This window comes from Babylonia areolata, chromosome 26 (genome assembly GCF_041734735.1).
Source record: "Babylonia areolata isolate BAREFJ2019XMU chromosome 26, ASM4173473v1, whole genome shotgun sequence".
NCBI classification, from domain to species: Eukaryota; Metazoa; Mollusca; class Gastropoda; order Neogastropoda; family Buccinidae; genus Babylonia; species Babylonia areolata.
Window position 1 is genome coordinate 1,702,501 of NC_134901.1, and position 17,500 is coordinate 1,720,000.

Genomic DNA, 17,500 nt, shown 5'->3' on the forward strand with positions numbered 1-17,500 from the left:
AGGGGTATAGAGAGAGGAGAGGGAGGAGGAGGAGGAAGGTGTATAGAGAGAGAAGGGAGAGGGAGGAGGGGGGGGAAGGGGTATAGAGAGAGAAGGGAGAGGGAGGAGGAGGAAGGTGTATAGAGAGAGAAGGGAGAGGGAGGAGGGGGGGAAGGGGTATAGAGAGAGAAGGGAGAGGGAGGAGGAGGAAGGTGTATAGAGAGAGAAGGGAGAGGGAGGAGGGGGGGGGAAGGGGTATAGAGAGAGAAGGGAGAGGGAGGAGGAGGAAGGTGTATAGAGAGAGAAGGGAGAGGGAGGAGGGGGGGGAAGGGGTATAGAGAGAGAAGGGAGAGAGAGGAGGGGGAGGAAGGGGTATAGAGAGAGAAGGGAGAGGGAGGAGGGGGAGGAAGTGGTATAGAGAGAGAAGGGAGAGAGAGGAGGGGGAGGAAGTGGTATAGAGAGAGAAGGGAGAGAGAGGAGGGGGAGGAAGGGGTATAGAGAGAGAAGGGAGAGAGAGGAGGGGGAGGAAGGGGTGTAGAGAGAGAAGGGAGAGAGAGGAGGAGGAGGAAGTGGTATAGAGAGAGAAGGGAGAGGGAGGAGGGTGAGGAAGGGGTATAGAGAGAGAAGAGAGAGGGAGGAGGGGGAGGAAGGGGTATAGAGAGAGAAGGGAGAGAGAGAGGAGGAAGTGGTATAGAGAGAGAAGGGAGAGGGAGGAGGGGGAGGAAGGGGTATAGAGAGAGAAGAGAGAGGGAGGAGGAGGAGGAGGAAGGGGTATAGAGAGAGAAGGGAGAGGGAGGAGGGGGAGGAAGGGGTATAGAGAGAGAAGAGAGAGGGAGGAGGAGGAGGAGGAAGGGGTATAGAGAGAGAAGGGAGAGAGAGGAGGGGGAGGAAGGGGTATAGAGAGAGAAGGGAGAGGGAGGAGGGGGAGGAAGTGGTATAGAGAGAGAAGGGAGAGAGAGGAGGGGGAGGAAGTGGTATAGAGAGAGAAGGGAGAGAGAGGAGGGGGAGGAAGGGGTATAGAGAGAGAAGGGAGAGAGAGGAGGGGGAGGAAGGGGTGTAGAGAGAGAAGGGAGAGAGAGGAGGAGGAGGAAGTGGTATAGAGAGAGAAGGGAGAGGGAGGAGGGTGAGGAAGGGGTATAGAGAGAGAAGAGAGAGGGAGGAGGGGGAGGAAGGGGTATAGAGAGAGAAGGGAGAGAGAGAGGAGGAAGTGGTATAGAGAGAGAAGGGAGAGGGAGGAGGGGGAGGAAGGGGTATAGAGAGAGAAGAGAGAGGGAGGAGGAGGAGGAGGAAGGGGTATAGAGAGAGAAGGGAGAGGGAGGAGGGGGAGGAAGGGGTATAGAGAGAGAAGAGAGAGGGAGGAGGAGGAGGAGGAAGGGGTATAGAGAGAGAAGGGAGAGAGAGGAGGAAGTGGTATAGAGAGAGAAGGGAGAGGGAGGAGGGCGAGGAAGTGGTATAGAGAGAGAGGAGGGGGAGGAAGGGGTATAGAGAGAGAAGGGAGAGAGAGGAGGGGGAGGAAGGGGTATAGAGAGAGAAGGGAGAGAGAGGAGGGGAGGAAGGGGTATAGAGAGAGAAGGAAGAGGGGGGGAGGGCATAGAGAAATAAGGGAGGCGAGAGAGAGACAGAGAGACAGAGACAGAAACAGACAGACAGAGACAGACAGAGAGACACAGAGAGAACAAACGACCGAACAAAGAAACAAATGAAATTTCAAGAAGGAATGAGCACGATATCCAGCCCTTTGGGCAAAGAAATTTGAAGCTGAAAAACCCACAAGAAACAGAGAAAAACAAAATATTCACAAGGGAGATGGAGGAATAGAGAGAGATGGAAGGGGCAGGGAGCAAGAGACACAGAAACAAAGACAGAGAAACACACACACACACACACACACACACACACACACAAAGGCAGACAGAATGACAGGTACTTAATTCACACTGCATTTAAAAAAAGGAACTGTTTGTTTCATACTGATATTCTATGTCGATACGTATTAATATGCGCGTACATGCGTGCGCGCATGAACTTGTTTCTCAATGCACGTATGTCTCACTGCTACCATTGTATTATACAGTGTATTGCAATGAATATCCTCGTATTGTATTCTAATGAACTATAATCTGTCTCCTGTATTTTACAACAACCAGTCTCTTTCGCGTTCTCCTGGCATCGGTTCACCCAACAACAGGCTAAACATCGCAGTCAATGTTTCCAACCCGCGCCGCCATTGCGTGTTACGTCACGTCCGCAAGGGGCAGTAAGTCAGATGGTTTGGCGGATAGGGGATCGCTCTGTGTTCGGGGAAGGTGCCAGACTGTTAACGCCCAGCTGTTGGGATTAGTTAACGCTGATGTCCAATTTCCACTCTCAAACTAGCAGGCAAAATTGCACTGGCTCTTAGTGCTGCAGCCTTGGAGGTTAGTTGGCATTTGGGAACCATCCCAACGCCGAGTGTCCTAAAACCTCTTGGCCGAGAGAGTGGGGATGTAACTTGGGCAAGATTGTCTCCACTTTTAACAAATTTTCTAGCCCAGATAGTCGGAACAGCAGTTACCTCCTCTGCTGTTATAATGGTCGTTGTCGAACACGACTGACTGTCATACACATCCACGCTTCAAATCGGGACCGCTTTCTTCCCCGCTCCACCCTGTCTTGTCTGGATGTGAGGGCAGCGTGACCACCACGCCTCATGAGCACGTGCACAAAGGTTACTGTGTGCCTTGCTCTCTCTCTCCGTAGGATAGACGGGCGTAACGTGCTCGATCAATGTCGATGTCTTTTTTGAGAGGTTGGAAATAAATAATCGAATGTGTGTGTGTGTGTGTGTGTGTGTGTGTGTGTGTGTGTGTGTGTGTGTGTGTGTGCAACTCCCCAATTTGTCCTCGGGCCGAGCGTCCGTCCACACCCTTCAGCTTCATGGTAACGTCTTCAGCACAGCTCTGCAGTCAACAATCGGATGTTTGCTCTTAATATGAACACTTCAAACCTACAATAGTGCAATGGACATCGCTTTATGTACTTCAAATGTTTGCTCTGAAATCAGTACCACAACGGTGCAATCTCAATACCTTTTCGTGCTTGTTTGTTCTTGAAAAATCAACTCATGCTTTGCGCTGGTCCGAACATCCAAACTGAAAAAAAACACACCCCAACAACACTGCAGTGATAGTTCTTGTGACATGCAGGTGGCACAGAGGTTTACAGCTTTGAAAGCAAATGGCTCTCGCTCCATTCTCTTTCTTTATATATCTATCTTTCATTTCATGTATTTTTAAGTATTTGATTATTTGTCTATTCATTTCATTTCGTTTCAGGTTAATGTTCTTTCTTTTATGTATCTTTCGTTTAAAATATTTTGATGTGTTTACATACTTGTCAATTTATTTCGTTTTCGGTGGGGTGTTTTTTTTTTTCGTATATTCCTAGCCCAAAGTCGGGTATTAGAATCAGCTCTCGAGGTATGACCAGGGCATAGGGTTAATGCGGCGAAAATCAGACATCAGCTGCAAGTCAAAGAAGATGAGGTGCATCGTACATAGTGATCAGTCTGCCTGCTTTGACGTCTCCTACAAACTGAAACTGAACTGAATCTTTCTGCTGAACCGCACGAGAAGCCTTCTGCTGTGAGCGACAAGGGAGTTACATAATTATGTGTATGAACCAACCTTTCGATTATTTATAAAACGCATTTCTCTTAGGTCCGTGAAATGGCATCGGGTGGGATCGTTTTCACGGTGATTACCTTTTCCTCTAAATTCGATTGATTTGTGATTTATGTTATGATAATTGTTTTGTTGTTCTGCAATGAGCTTTATGTAATTGTCACCTGATGGTAAACAGCTGTGGACATAATATCGACATCACATGTTCCTGTGAAAGGAGTGAAAGAATAAAAGCGGGAACAAGAAGTGAATGGATGGAAGGAAGGAGTGGAATAAATAAAAAACAGAAAAAAAAGTTTATTAAAAAAATAAACAAATAACAGAAAGACACGAAATGTCTCGAAAAAATCAATACGAGACGAAACACACACCCACACACACACACACACATACATGTCCACATACATACAGGCACACATACATGCATACATACATAGTCAGACAAAAGCAGGCATATGGCCGGAGAGGTTTAAAGAGAGAGAGAGACAGAGAAAGATTCTGTTTATAAACAGAGTGCAATACAAACAGACAGAGGGAGATAGGGATGGAAAGAGAGAGAGAGAGAGAGGGGGGGGGGAGCAGGGGGTAGGAAGAGAGAGAGGCAGAAAGATTCTGTTAATAAAGAGAGTGCAATACAAACAGACAGAGAGAGGAAGAGATGGAAAGAGAGAGAGAGGGGGGGGATAGGGGGTAGGAAGAGAGAGAGGCAGAAAGATTCTGTTAATAAACAGAGTGCAATACAAACAGACAGAGAGAGGAAGAGATGGAAAGAGAGAGAGAGAGGGGGGGTAGGAAAAGAGAGAGAGACAGATTCTGTTAATAAACAGAGTGTAATACAAACAGAGGGAGGAAGAGGTGGAAAGAGAGAGAGAGATGGGGCGGGGTGGGGTGGGGTGGGGGTAGAAAGAAAAAAACAACACACCAATAAACGAAGACAGAGACCAATGGGGAGAAGTGAAGAAGGAAAAAAAAAGTCACTGGGGCGCATTAAAGAATTGCTCACCAGATTCCTCCAGGTCTGTCGTTTGTGTCTCAAAGCCTGGGTGTGCTTGCCTGCAGTAGATGGAATATTCCTTTTTTATCCCAGACTGAGGGCACCCAATCCACACACACACACACACACACACACACACACACACACACACACACACGGGTTGTCTGTTCAGAACAATTTGGTGCTTTTCCAGGGAAGAAGAGTAATAAAAAAAAATTTAAAAAAAGAAGGCCGAAATAGACTGCGACTGCGTATATGGGGTGGGAGGTGGGGGTATGTGTATCTGTGTGCGTGTGCGTGTGTGTGTGCGTGTGCGTGTGTTCTTTGCGCATGTGTGCTCTATGTGTATGTGTGAGTGCGTGTGCGTGTGTATGTGTGTGTGTGTGAACGCGTACTGTGCCAGCCAACTGGAAGAGACCCTTGCTGCTCTGTGTCTGGCTCGGTTACATAAGGAAAACAGAGAGAACCCCGAAACCGAACTGTAAAAGAGAGAGGGAAGAAGAAGGCGCGCGCGTGCACGAGAGAGACAGACAGACAGACAGAGACACAGAGAGAGAGACAGAAAGAGAGAGGGGAATGGTGAAGAGGGGTGGTGATTCAAAGAGGGATGGCGAAGGATGAGGACGATGATTCAGTTTCATCATTATGGACACTTGTAAAGTGAAGGGTATGTTCAATTAATGTATAGACAAGGAGGCCAAACCCGATCTATATGAAACATGCAAAACACAGTCATGTTGTTCAGCAAACTCCGATTGAACTCAATCAGCAACAACGAAAGAAAGAGAAAGAAAGAAAGGATTACTGATGATGAAATATTGCTTCTCTGTCGCCCTTCGTTTTTGATGTTGTTTTTTAATTGTGGATGTCGTTATTTGTTTTTGGTTCGTTCGTTTCTGTGTTGAACTAAATTAATACTGCTGATGGAGTGACACGGCTGCAAGTATCTGAAGATTTTTGTTATTCGTTTAATATCTTAAAGGAACTAAAGTGCTGTAAATAGTCATTTTAAAAAAAAAGAAAAAAAAAAAAGAACATGTTTGTCTCACTGAACCGAAGAAGTTTTGATATCTTTTATGATGGAAAAAGAAGTCCACGTCGTTGGCAATCAGAGAACAGTGTTTAACCCTTTACCTGCTGCTGACGAACGTGCTTTTCAGTGAATGGCTGTCAACTCACTGAAATTCTTCTTCTTCTTCTTCGTTCCTGGGCTGCAACTCCCACGTTCACTCGTATATACACGAGTGGGCTTTTACGTGTTTGACCGTTTGTGCCCCGCGGTATAGGCAGCCATATTCCGTTTTCGGGATGTACATGCTGGGTATGTTCTTGTTTTCATAACCCACCGAACGCTGACATGGTTTACAAGATCTTAAACGTGCGTATTTGATCTTCTGCTTGTGTATGCACACGAAGAGGGTTCAGGCACAAGCACGTCCGCACATATGTTGACCTGGGAGTTCGGAAAAATCTCCACCCATTACCCACCAGGCGTCGTTACCCAGATTCGAACCTGGGACCCTCAGACTGAATGTCCAACGCTTTAACCACTCGGCTACTGCGCCCGTCAACGTCACTGAACTAAGAGCTTGCATGTCGGGACGTCAGTCATCGCTGTCCGTTTTGTACAACGCCGTCCTCTGGAGTATCAACATCGCTTCTGTTCAACCCATTCGGTGACATCAACAATAAGTACACATATAAAAAGTAGTAACTGCACTTCAAAAATCGTGCCACCCTGATCTTGCTTCACCAGGGTTCAGCAGACACGTGTTTGTAGTCTGGTTACGAGCGGTAGAGCAGGAATTTTGTGGAGCAGGAATTTTGTGTGGAAACTGTGTGCAAAATTCCACACAAAATTCCTGCTCTACAAGTCACTGGTGGTCTCCATCCTCTTATATGGATGTGAGACATGGACACTGATGGCAGAAACAGAAAGAAGAATCCAAGCATTCGAAACCAAGTGCTTGAGGAGACTACTACACATCTCCTACAAGGAGCACAAGACCAATGACTATGTGCGGAACCTGGTCAGCAACCTTGCTGGGCCCCAAGAACCACTGCTGGCGACTGTCAAACGACGGAAGATGGCATGGTTTGGTCACGTCATACGACATAACACCCTCTCCAAAACCATCCTGCAAGGGACTGTAGAGGGAGGGCGCAGACGGATGCGGCAGAGAAAGAGCTGGTCCGACAACGTCAAGGAATGGACCAAAATGACGATGCCAGATCTCTTCACGACAGCTGCCAACAGAACGGCGTGGCGAGCTATGACATCTTCCTCATGTCCCCCCAACGACCCCAGCGGTCGAGGGAATGAGTGAGTGAGAGTGAGTACGAGCGGTATCTCCACTGCAACATCAAGTGTTTGTAGTCTGGTTACGAGCGGTATCTCCACTGCAGCATCAAGTGTTTGTAGTCTGGTTACGAGCGGTATCTCCACTGCAGCATCAAGTGTTTGTAGTCTGGTTACGAGCGGTATCTCCACTGCAGCATCAAGTGTTTGTAGTCTGGTTACGAGCGGTAACTCCACTGCAGCATCAAGTGTTTGTAGTCTGGTTACGAGCGGTATCTCCACTGCAGCATCAAGTGTTTGTAGTCTGGTTACGAGCGGTATCTCCACTGCACGGATAAGTGCAAAAGTGGAGGGTTCACCTTTGAAAAAAAGTGATCAATGTCATCAACAATCTTCCTTGTCTTCGTTGAAGTTTCTCCCATCCCTGTCATGGTAAATTTCACGCGTCAATCCTTCAACAACCCGTGCTTTATTAACTCACTCAGTACCGCCAGTCCTCTTATCTCGTCTACACAGACCCCTCGGATGTCCGGTGGGTGTCTCAATGACCCAACCTTTAGCTTCCGTCGTCAGAATTGTGGTATTCTTTGTCAACATTCACCTCTTCAGTATAAGAGCCTTCCGCTTGCAATATTTTGATGGAGGTAATTGGGGTGAAACGCAGTTAACGTCGTCTCTTTCGCCGTTCGTATGGAGAGAGTTAAAGAACGTGGCTATTGCTAAATGTGTTTTTTTTAAATGAGAGTCGTGATCAGACATGCTTCATTTAAAATCTAAGTCTTAAAGAGCGTGCCCTGATGCCGTGCTGCACGTTTTAAACGTTTCTTTTCTAATGATTACTGTTTTAAAACACAATGTAATATTCTTGTCCAACATTCCAAACGATGTTCAAATCAAAAACACTTCAGTCTATTATTTCTGATTCTTGTAAAATCCTGCTGACATGAAAAGAAAATATAAGCTAACACTGCAGTCTACTTTTTTTTTTAAATACTACAATTGTCACGCATGACAATTGCTTACAACACAGTATGCACACATATATATTCCCGTGAACAGCTGTTCAAGCAATTTTACAAGCAGTGTGTTTTCTTTACTGATGACAGTGAGAGTTTGTTTTCGAACTCGCACAATTAGCACTTTACTTTTTGTTGGTGGCAGTGGATAGACGGTAACGATGAAGACATTACTTGTGGCAAATACTTTGGGCCGAAACTTCCACATTGGTATAAGAATAGTTCAGTTTGAATGTGAAACCGGACCCCCTGAAGAAAGACCTAAATCAACACACACACACACACACACACACACAGATTCCAAACGTAACAGTCACCAAACAAGACCTGTCTCGGTCACCAAATGAAGCAGATCTTTTTCTGTATTCCCAGCCAGTTCAAGTTCTTTTCTTTCTTCTTTTTCTTTTTTTTATGATTTCAGTCAGTTTATCGACAAGCCTCGATTTCTGAGCACGGGTTGTACACCCCCGAATACGAAGCATGGCTGCCTATATGGCCGGGTTAAAAAAAAACACGGTCATACACGTAAAAGCCCACTCGTGTACATACGAGTGAACGTGTGAGCTGCAGCCCACGAACGAAGATGAAGACGAAAAGCACGGGTTGTAAAAAAAAACAACAACCCAAAACTCAGCTTGTTGTGCTTTAATTATCTGTTGTATAGCTCCGCTGGTGTTTATTTGAGTAAGGTTTGTTTAAAACATCACATGAGATCCCTCAAGATGACAAGCACTTGCCTGTTTGGCTGTGTGACGGGTGGACAGGAGGGGAGGGGGTGAGGGTTGGGGGGTGTGGGGGGTGCACACACTAACCCTTATTTTTCTCTCCTTTGTTTCGCGTCGACTGAGACGACCCCGCGATACTGGCTCAGCTGTTACTCAGTTAACACAGACTGAAGAGTTCCAGTTATGCAGGTGCCTGTTAGTACACTTGATTTTCACTGTGCAGTTGATTCATTCCTTTGAAAGGGTGTGTGTGAAAAGATTGTCCTTATTGTTGTTTTTGCTGCTGGGTGGTGTTTTTTTAGATTGCTTTTTTGTGGTGGTGGTGGTTGTTGTTGTTACAGTGTTCAGAATCGTTCAGTTCATTTGTCACTGCATGATGGAACACAATGCACCTGCCAGGATGCACTTGCATATTTTAAACATGTGGGTACTTCCGGTTCTCTTGCACAGAGCAGAAACTGTGAAATTTCATATGTATGATCAGAACGGATTCAACAGTTGTTGCTGGTTTTTTTTGGTTTTTGTTGTTGTTGTTGTTGTTTTGGTTTGGCTTAGCTTTTTTATTTGTTTGTTTTGTTCGGTTTTGTTGTTGTTTTTGTTGTTTGGTTGATTTCGTTTGTTTTGTTGTTGTTTTTTTTTGTTTCTTTTTTCATTCGGCCATGTATATTCCCGAGATGAAGGTAAGATTAAACCGTTTACAGAAGACAAATTGTATTTAGAGTCGTGTCGCTCGTGCAGTCCGGTGAATCCCTGTTCAAAAGGAGACAGGCCGATCCATCACACTTTGAAAGGAAGATACACAACGCTAAAACCTGGCCTTGTAAACTGTGGGGCATGCAGTCAAGTTCTGGCATTTTATGCAGACTGCAGCAGAAGGCAATCCGTTAGACTTGAAGAAAACTAATTAAAAAACAAAACAAAACATGAAAAGATACATAACAGAATCAGGCTAAATAAACTGCGTTGTGGGATACTCAACCACGAATTTTTCACATTTTGCAGAGGCTAATATTTTTTCTTTACATTATGCAGAGAACAACGAATTTTTCACATTACGCTGTGACCAAACGATTTATTAACATTCTGCAGAGACTAAACGATTTGTTAACATTATGCAGACACTAACTACTTTAAACTGAAAGGAAAGACATTAGCCGATCTGCCATGCCGATTCAACCTTTTTCAAGTCGCACGTTTTCCATTTCGCCCAGGTGTTATTTCACCCTATAGCATTTCACCTTATCAGTACTCGGGGTGTCGTTTCACCCGAAATCAGCCAATCCTTCGACTTACACACCTAGTTCCGGCCTCAAACGTAAGGGCATCCTAGCAAGTGTCCATCTACGAAACTTTCTGTGTGTGAAGAAAATGTATTTATCGAGTTGCGCACATACGTAGGTCATGAATTGCTCAGCGATGGCTGGTCATTTATTCAATGTCTGTTCATTAAAGTGATTTTTGATTATTGTTCAACGATAATGGCAGTGTAATGTTCATTGTTCATTGTTCTATTTTGTGATTTTGCACTTGAACGTTTTTTTCTGAATGTTCTGGATATCTTCCGCCATTGTGTTTAATGTTGTTGTTTTTTACTGCATGAAAGAGCGCGATACTGAACAAGCTTGTCGTTGCTCAAGTTTTTGTTGCTGTAGCTGTTGTTGTTTTTTTAATGTCAGAATAGAAATAGTCACAACCAACATTTCTGAAGTTCAACAAGAGTTCAAGTAGGCTATTTACATTCCTCAGCTCAGCGCACACGGGAAACAGAAGCATCATATTCCTTTTTTATCATTTGCAGCTTATTCTGTTTTTAGCAGCCCAACATGACGCTATGTATGTTCAGTCCACAGAAGTCCGTTTTCAAGACTACGTCGTTGCATGACTGGCTATACTGAGCGCGTATTAGCCATATCGAGTCAGTTAATTAGACGTCTTCAGTGCGTTTGTGTCAGAGCCGTCAATTCTACAGATGGCTATTTAAAGTAACTGTTTACTACGCACTCCATAAGTTCTTGGTTTTAGCTTTGTCGGTAGAACATTGACTTCGCAGTCTAAATGTTGCGCATTCGAATCGCAGACGCTCCGCGCCCCCGCCCCGAAATACAACAATAGGCATTTTCGCTGCCCGTCTTCACAAAAAAGCTCAACATATGCTTAACAAGTACTTAATATTTTCCATGAGCGACTCCTTATGACAGTAGTAAAAAAAAACAAAAAACATATTGTTCCATCTTTTCCTCAAACCCTAACTCCACCGACATTTTCTTTTTTCCTCTCTTCAGATGGCCCGCATATACATGTTTATTTTACAACCGTCAGAATTCTCAAATGATAAAAAAGGTATCCCTTTCAACGTATAACATATAAAGTCCGTTTCTCTGACACCCGTTTGTGAGTCTGCGCTGTGTATAGCCGTCAATCTTTTCTTCGGGGAGATGACTTTGTTGAGTGACAGCTTTATGCGCAGTCTGTACGACCTTTGCACTCAAGCAAGCGATCCACCACGCCCAGACACCGCTGTACTGTTAGTTACTCAGCGACAGCAATCTATACAGAGCGGAGAAGCTGAGTGATTTAAACTGCTGCTTGTGGCGGAAAAAAAACAACAGTTTAAAGATGTGTGACACCTACACACGAACTAATCGCGATGGCTGAATCTGCCTTAACAACTCGTATCGATACTCTAGATTTGCAAACAACAAACATAAAGACAGACAGACAGACAAGCTGCCCAATAGAGAAAGCAGAAAAGAACAAGGAAAATAGAAAAACGTCGAAAAAAAACAACAACAAACACACGAAACAAGAAACAAGCAGAATGGAAACGCTCAGTACTTCAACTGGTGCATTTCAGGAGGTAAAAGGTTAAAAGCCACAAATATGTTTTGCGAACATCGTGGCAGACGGTGAATTCATGTTCACTGTGTCTGGGGCCCGCTACAGGATGGCGGTGTCTAATCCTCTCCTCTCGCCTGTTTTAAACAAACCCCCAACCGAAGTCAGGTAGGAAGGTACCCATTCACACGTGACTAAAGTGAGAAAAAATCGCAGTGAACAGATTTTCGTACGGACACACCACCATGCGGAAACGGGGCCTCGAACTGTGATCACCAGTAAACGCTGCATCGAAAGTCCAATGCCTGCTTCTGCCAAGGTGCCCCAATTTCACCAGAACGTATGCGAAATGCGCCACTCGCGCATGATTTTATGCGAAATTCTGTCAGGTTGTATTTCATGCCAAGATAAACATCCCGGTGCAGTTATTAGGTCGCGAGATGTCAGACTGAAATATCCACGCTCCTAAATTTTCATTTTTGTGGACTTTCTTCTTCTTCTTCTTCTAATGGGTATTTCGCTGTCAATTAATATCGTATTTGATGATTTTCAGCTTTTTTTTTCTTTTTTCTTTTTTTACAAAACATTTATTTTAATGGGTGTTCTATCTTAATAGACAATCTGCTTTTAAATGAACATTTTCATTTCTTGTAATACTTGATTTCATTGTTTTAATTCCTATCAGTTTATTTCACTGAACAAAAAACGACTTCTCTCTCTCTCTCTCTCTCTCTCTCTCAACACCACTAACGCTGGTGGTGAGATGAAAACATCATCACTTCCGCCGGATCCGGAAGTGACGTGTGTATATATGTGCCCACATGGCGAAGCGCTCAGCTTCCTGTGATGACGGAGCGGGGTAAACTTATCGCCGTTATCGGCACCTCGGTTTGGCAGACCGAGAGCGACGTGTTTTCATACCGCGAGCTGATAACGTGGATTTCCTTACCTCGGCATGACAAAGTCCGTGACCTCTGCTCCCATTTCTCCACACTATCTTGCATCATCGACGTTTGAATTTTTTTTCTCCGGGTGAAGATGGGTGTGTGGTGTGATGGTGTGTGTGTGTGTGTGTGTGTGTGTGTGTAGTGTTGTAGTGTGTAGTGTGTGCGTGTGTGTGTGGGGAGGGGGGGTGGTTACGGGGTGGAGGAGGAATATAAACTCACTACGTTAGATACCACACACGTTTTAGAAAATGAAATGATCACACATCGAAAGTAGGGAAGTCACTACCGCGAAACGCATTTATCTACTTGTTTTCTTTGTTAATTATTTTATTCATCATTTCTTTTTCTTCAAGTTGGAATCTTTTAGTTTATGGGACAGCTGTGGGAGGCTGAAGGAGTGTGTCGGTACAGACATGAAAAAGCTGTGAGAAAAAAAACAAACATCATCAATAACAACAACAACAACACGGATGAAATCTTCTGTCGTCAGCGTCATAATCACCATTATATAAGGATCTATAAAAAAAAAAATTTTAAAAAAGATTCCGCTAGTCATGTAACCAAAATTTATAGCGACAACAAAAAGAAAAAAAATCGATTATACTTTAATTGTTATCAAGAAATTGCCATTAATACACACGCAGAAACACGCACGCATACACAAAGGCACGCACGCACACGCATGCACGCTCATCAAAGTATTCATTTCAGAGACAGAGAGAGCACGCACAGAGACAAAAAAGGGAATAGAGAATGGTGAAAGAAAGGAGGAAGAAAGAAAGGAAGACAGAAAGAGAAAGGAGGAAGACAGAAAGGAAGACAGAAAGAGGAAGGAGGAAGACAGAAAGAGAAAGGAGGAAGACAGAAAGGAAGACAGAAAGAAAGGAGGAAGACAGAAAGAGAGAGGAAGACAGAAAGAGAAAGGAGGAAGACAGAAAGGAAGACAGAAAGAAAGGAGGAAGACAGAAAGAGAAAGGAGGAAGACAGAAAGGAAGACAGAAAGAAAGGAGGAAGACAGAAAGGAGGAAGACAGAAAGAAAGGAGGAAGACAGAAAGAAAGGAGGAAGACAGAAAGGAAGACAGAAAGGAAGGAGGAAGACAGAAAGGAAGGAGGAAGACAGAAAGAAAGGAGGAAGACAGAAAGGAGGAAGACAGAAAGAAAGACAGAAAGAAAGGAGGAAGACAGAAAGAAAGGAGGAAGACAGAAAGGAAGACAGAAAGGAAGGAGGAAGACAGAAAGGAAGGAGGAAGACAGAAAGGAAGGAGAAAGGAAGGAGGAAGACAGAAAGGAAGGAGGAAGACAGAAAGGAAGACAGAAAGGAAGGTGGAAGACAGAAAGGAAGACAGAAAGGAAGGTGGAAGACAGAAAGGAAGAGAGAAAGGAAGGTGGAAGACAGAAAGGAAGACAGAAAGGAAGGTGGAAGACAGAAAGGAAGGAGGAAGACAGAAAGGAAGGTGGAAGACAGAAAGGAAGGAGGAAGACAGAAAGAAAGGAGAAAGAAAGGAGGAAGACAGAAAGGAAGGAGGAAGACAGAAAGAAAGGAGAAAGAAAGGAGGAAGACAGAAAGGAAGGAGGAAGACAGAAAGGAAGACAGAAAGGAAGGAGGAAGACAGAAAGGAAGGTGGAAGACAGAAAGAAAGGAGGAAGACAGAAAGGAAGGAGGAAGACAGGAGGAAGACAGAAAGGAAGACAGAAAGAAAGGAGGAAGACAGAAAGAAAGGAGGAAGACAGAAAGGAAGGAGGAAGACAGAAAGGAAGACAGAAAGAAAGGAGGAAGACAGAAAGGAAGACAGAAAGGAAGGTGGAAGACAGAAAGGAAGGAGGAAGACAGAAAGAAAGGAGAAAGAAAGGAGGAAGACAGAAAGGAAGGAGGAAGACAGAAAGGAAGACAGAAAGGAAGGTGGAAGACAGAAAGGAAGACAGAAAGAAAGGAGGAAGACAGAAAGGAAGGAGGAAGACAGAAAGGAAGGAGGAAGACAGGAGGAAGACAGAAAGGAAGACAGAAAGAAAGGAGGAAGACAGAAAGAAAGGAGGAAGACAGAAAGGAAGGAGGAAGACAGAAAGGAAGACAGAAAGAAAGGAGGAAGACAGAAAGGAAGACAGAAAGGAAGGTGGAAGACAGAAAGGAAGGAGGAAGACAGAAAGAAAGGAGAAAGAAAGGAGGAAGACAGAAAGGAAGGAGGAAGACAGAAAGGAAGACAGAAAGAGAAAGGAGGAAGACAGAAAGAGAAAGGAGGAAGACAGAAAGGAAGGAGGAAGACAGAAAGGAAGGTGGAAGACAGAAAGGAGGGTGGAAGACAAAAAGAGAAAGGAGGAAGACAGAAAGGAAGGTGGAAGACAGAAAGGAGGGTGGAAGACAGAAAGGAAGGAGGAAGACAGAAAGAGAAAGGTGGAAGACAGAAAGGAAGGTGGAAGACAGAAAGAGAAAGGAGGAAGACAGAAAGGAAGGTGGAAGACAGAAAGGAAGGTGGAAGACAGAAAGAGAAAGGAGGAAGACAGAAAGGAAGGTGGAAGACAGAAAGAGAAAGGAGGAAGACAGAAAGAGAAAGGAGGAAGACAGAAAGGAAGACAGAAAGGAAGGTGGAAGACAGAAAGGAAGGTGGAAGACAGAAAGAGAAAGGAGGAAGACAGAAAGGAAGACAGAAAGGAAGGAGGAAGACAGAAAGGAAGGTGGAAGACAGAAAGAGAAAGGAGGAAGACAGAAAGGAAGACAGAAAGGAAGGAGGAAGACAGAAAGAGAAAGGAGGAAGACAGAAAGGAAGGTGGAAGACAGAAAGAGAAAGGAGGAAGACAGAAAGAGAAAGGAGGAAGACAGAAAGGAAGACAGAAAGGAAGGTGGAAGACAGAAAGGAAGGTGGAAGACAGAAAGAGAAAGGAGGAAGACAGAAAGGAAGACAGAAAGGAAGGTGGAAGACAGAAAGAGAAAGGAGGAAGACAGAAAGAGAAAGGAGGAAGACAGAAAGAGAAAGGAGGAAGACAGAAAGGAAGACAGAAAGAGAAAGGAGGAAGACAGAAAGAGAAAGGAGGAAGACAGAAAGAGAAAGGAGGAAGACAGAAAGGAAGACAGAAAGGAAGGTGGAAGACAGAAAGAGAAAGGAGGAAGACAGAAAGAGAAAGGAGGAAGACAGAAAGAGAAAGGAGGAAGACAGAAAGGAAGGAGGAAGACAGAAAGAGAAAGGAGGAAGACAGAAAGAGAAAGGAGGAAGACAGAAAGGAAGGTGGAAGACAGAAAGGAAGGTGGAAGACAGAAAGAAAGGAGGAAGACAAAAAGAGAAAGGAGGAAGACAGAAAGGAAGGAGGAAGACAGAAAGGAAGGTGGAAGACAGAAAGAGAAAGGTGGAAGACAAAAAGAGAAAGGAGGGAGACAGAAAGGAAGGAGGAAGACAGGAAGGAAGGAGGAAGACAGGAAGGAAGGTGGAAGACAGAAAGGAAGGTGGAAGACAGAAAGAGAAAGGAGGAAGACAGAAAGGAAGACAGAAAGAAAGGAGGAAGACAGAAAGGAGGAAGACAGAAAGGAAGACAGAAAGAAAGGAGGAAGGAAGGAAGTAAACAGCAAAGAAAACAAATTGGGTCAAACATAGAAAAGAAAGAAAACAAGAAACTAAAATTGTTAGCATATGTGTGCGTGTGTGTGTGTGTGTGAGTGTGAGCGTGTGCGTATGTGTGCGTGAGAGAGAGAGACAGACAGACAGATATATGGACACACAAAGAGAAACAGCCAAAGAGAAGACACAAACGGGGAAAACTAACTGTAAACTAACACACGCGAAAATAAATCACTGACGGCAACATCAGTGAGCGCCATTGAACAGTCACAAGCTGACAAGTCCAAGCAACGTCAGTAGATGTTACGGCGAAGCTTGTTTAGTCAGATTAGTTCGGCACAAACCGTGTCCAATGGGTTTCAAACCAGAGCTATATATACAACCGTGGTTTTCATTCACTGATATAACGGGAAGGTACAGAGGCAAAGCATCGCAACGAAAGACAAAGTGGTGGTGCGTGGAATGCAGTGGAGGCAGTGGAGTGTGGTGTGCTGAGAATGTCTGCAGTGAGGCTGATCGATTAGCGGGCAAGGTAACGTTGCTGCGTGTGTGCGTGTGTGTGTGTGTGCATGCGTGCGCGCGCGCGCGCGCGTGACCGATAGAAAAAGACAGAAACACATATACAATAAACACAAGTAACACATGCTGATCCAAACCAGTTCTTGTGTTGTTTTGGTCCAGCTGACTATGAAGCTTGTCTCACAGACAGACAGACAGTCAGAAAACAGACAGACAGAAGGTGGACATCACAACGAAACCCGAATGATTCACGGTTGTTGTTGTTGTTGTTTGTTGTTGTTTTCCCGCGGGTCATGCTGCAGTTTGATCTGTCTCAACATCTATCTATTCACAGCAGAACACACAGCGACTGAGTACAGGTCTTATTGCCATTAATTAACTGTACACTCTAGTCTACAGCAACACTGCCACACTGTAAAAAGCGTCACTCTCATTCCTTCTCCACAGCTATCCCTTGTATATATTCTACGGTTAGTCGTGGGAAGGGGAGGGGAACAAAAAATAGATGAATAAATAAACAAGAAAGCAATTATTCAGTATGGCGAACCCACTATCTAAGCACGCTTGTCAAACTCCTTTTCAGTGAACCTTCAAACGAAGCAGCATTTCATATGAGTCTGCGTTGAGTAATAAAAACAAACAAACAAAGGGTGAGATTTCCATCCGTTTCCTCCCAAAAAAAAACAAGCAGACACAACTCGCATCTTCTGGGAGAGAAACAGCGTGTGGAAATCACCCCAATGTTTGGAGCTAGTATCAGCTACGTGAGCACATGATCAAACTCGGGTGTGACTCATTCATACCTCCTGCAGACCCTTCCGAGCCTCCGTAGCCTAGAGAGAGAGAAGGGGACAGGGAGTTAGCACACAACCAACATCTCTCAATGCAAATGTACACACTCTAGCTGCAGCTAAACCCCACTTCTGATGCAACACTGCTGTCTTTCTATCTTTCTTCTTTTCTCTCTCACCCAAACTA

At 44.5% G+C, this 17,500-nt stretch overlaps 1 protein-coding gene across 3 annotated transcripts in view; it reads right to left on the reverse strand.

Moving 5' to 3' along the window:
* LOC143300635 (junctophilin-1-like) overlaps nucleotides 1–17,500 on the reverse strand; it is a 213,561-nt gene that overhangs the window by 155,038 nt on the left and 41,023 nt on the right. For 2 of the 3 annotated variants that reach the window (XM_076614435.1, XM_076614436.1), the window contains exon 3: nucleotides 17,326–17,355. The exons of the other annotated variant lie outside the window; for it this stretch is intronic. In XM_076614435.1, coding sequence (XP_076470550.1) covers nucleotides 17,326–17,355 — 30 coding nt within the window. The remainder of the gene's footprint in view (nucleotides 1–17,325; nucleotides 17,356–17,500) is intronic. 3 annotated transcript variants of the gene reach the window in all.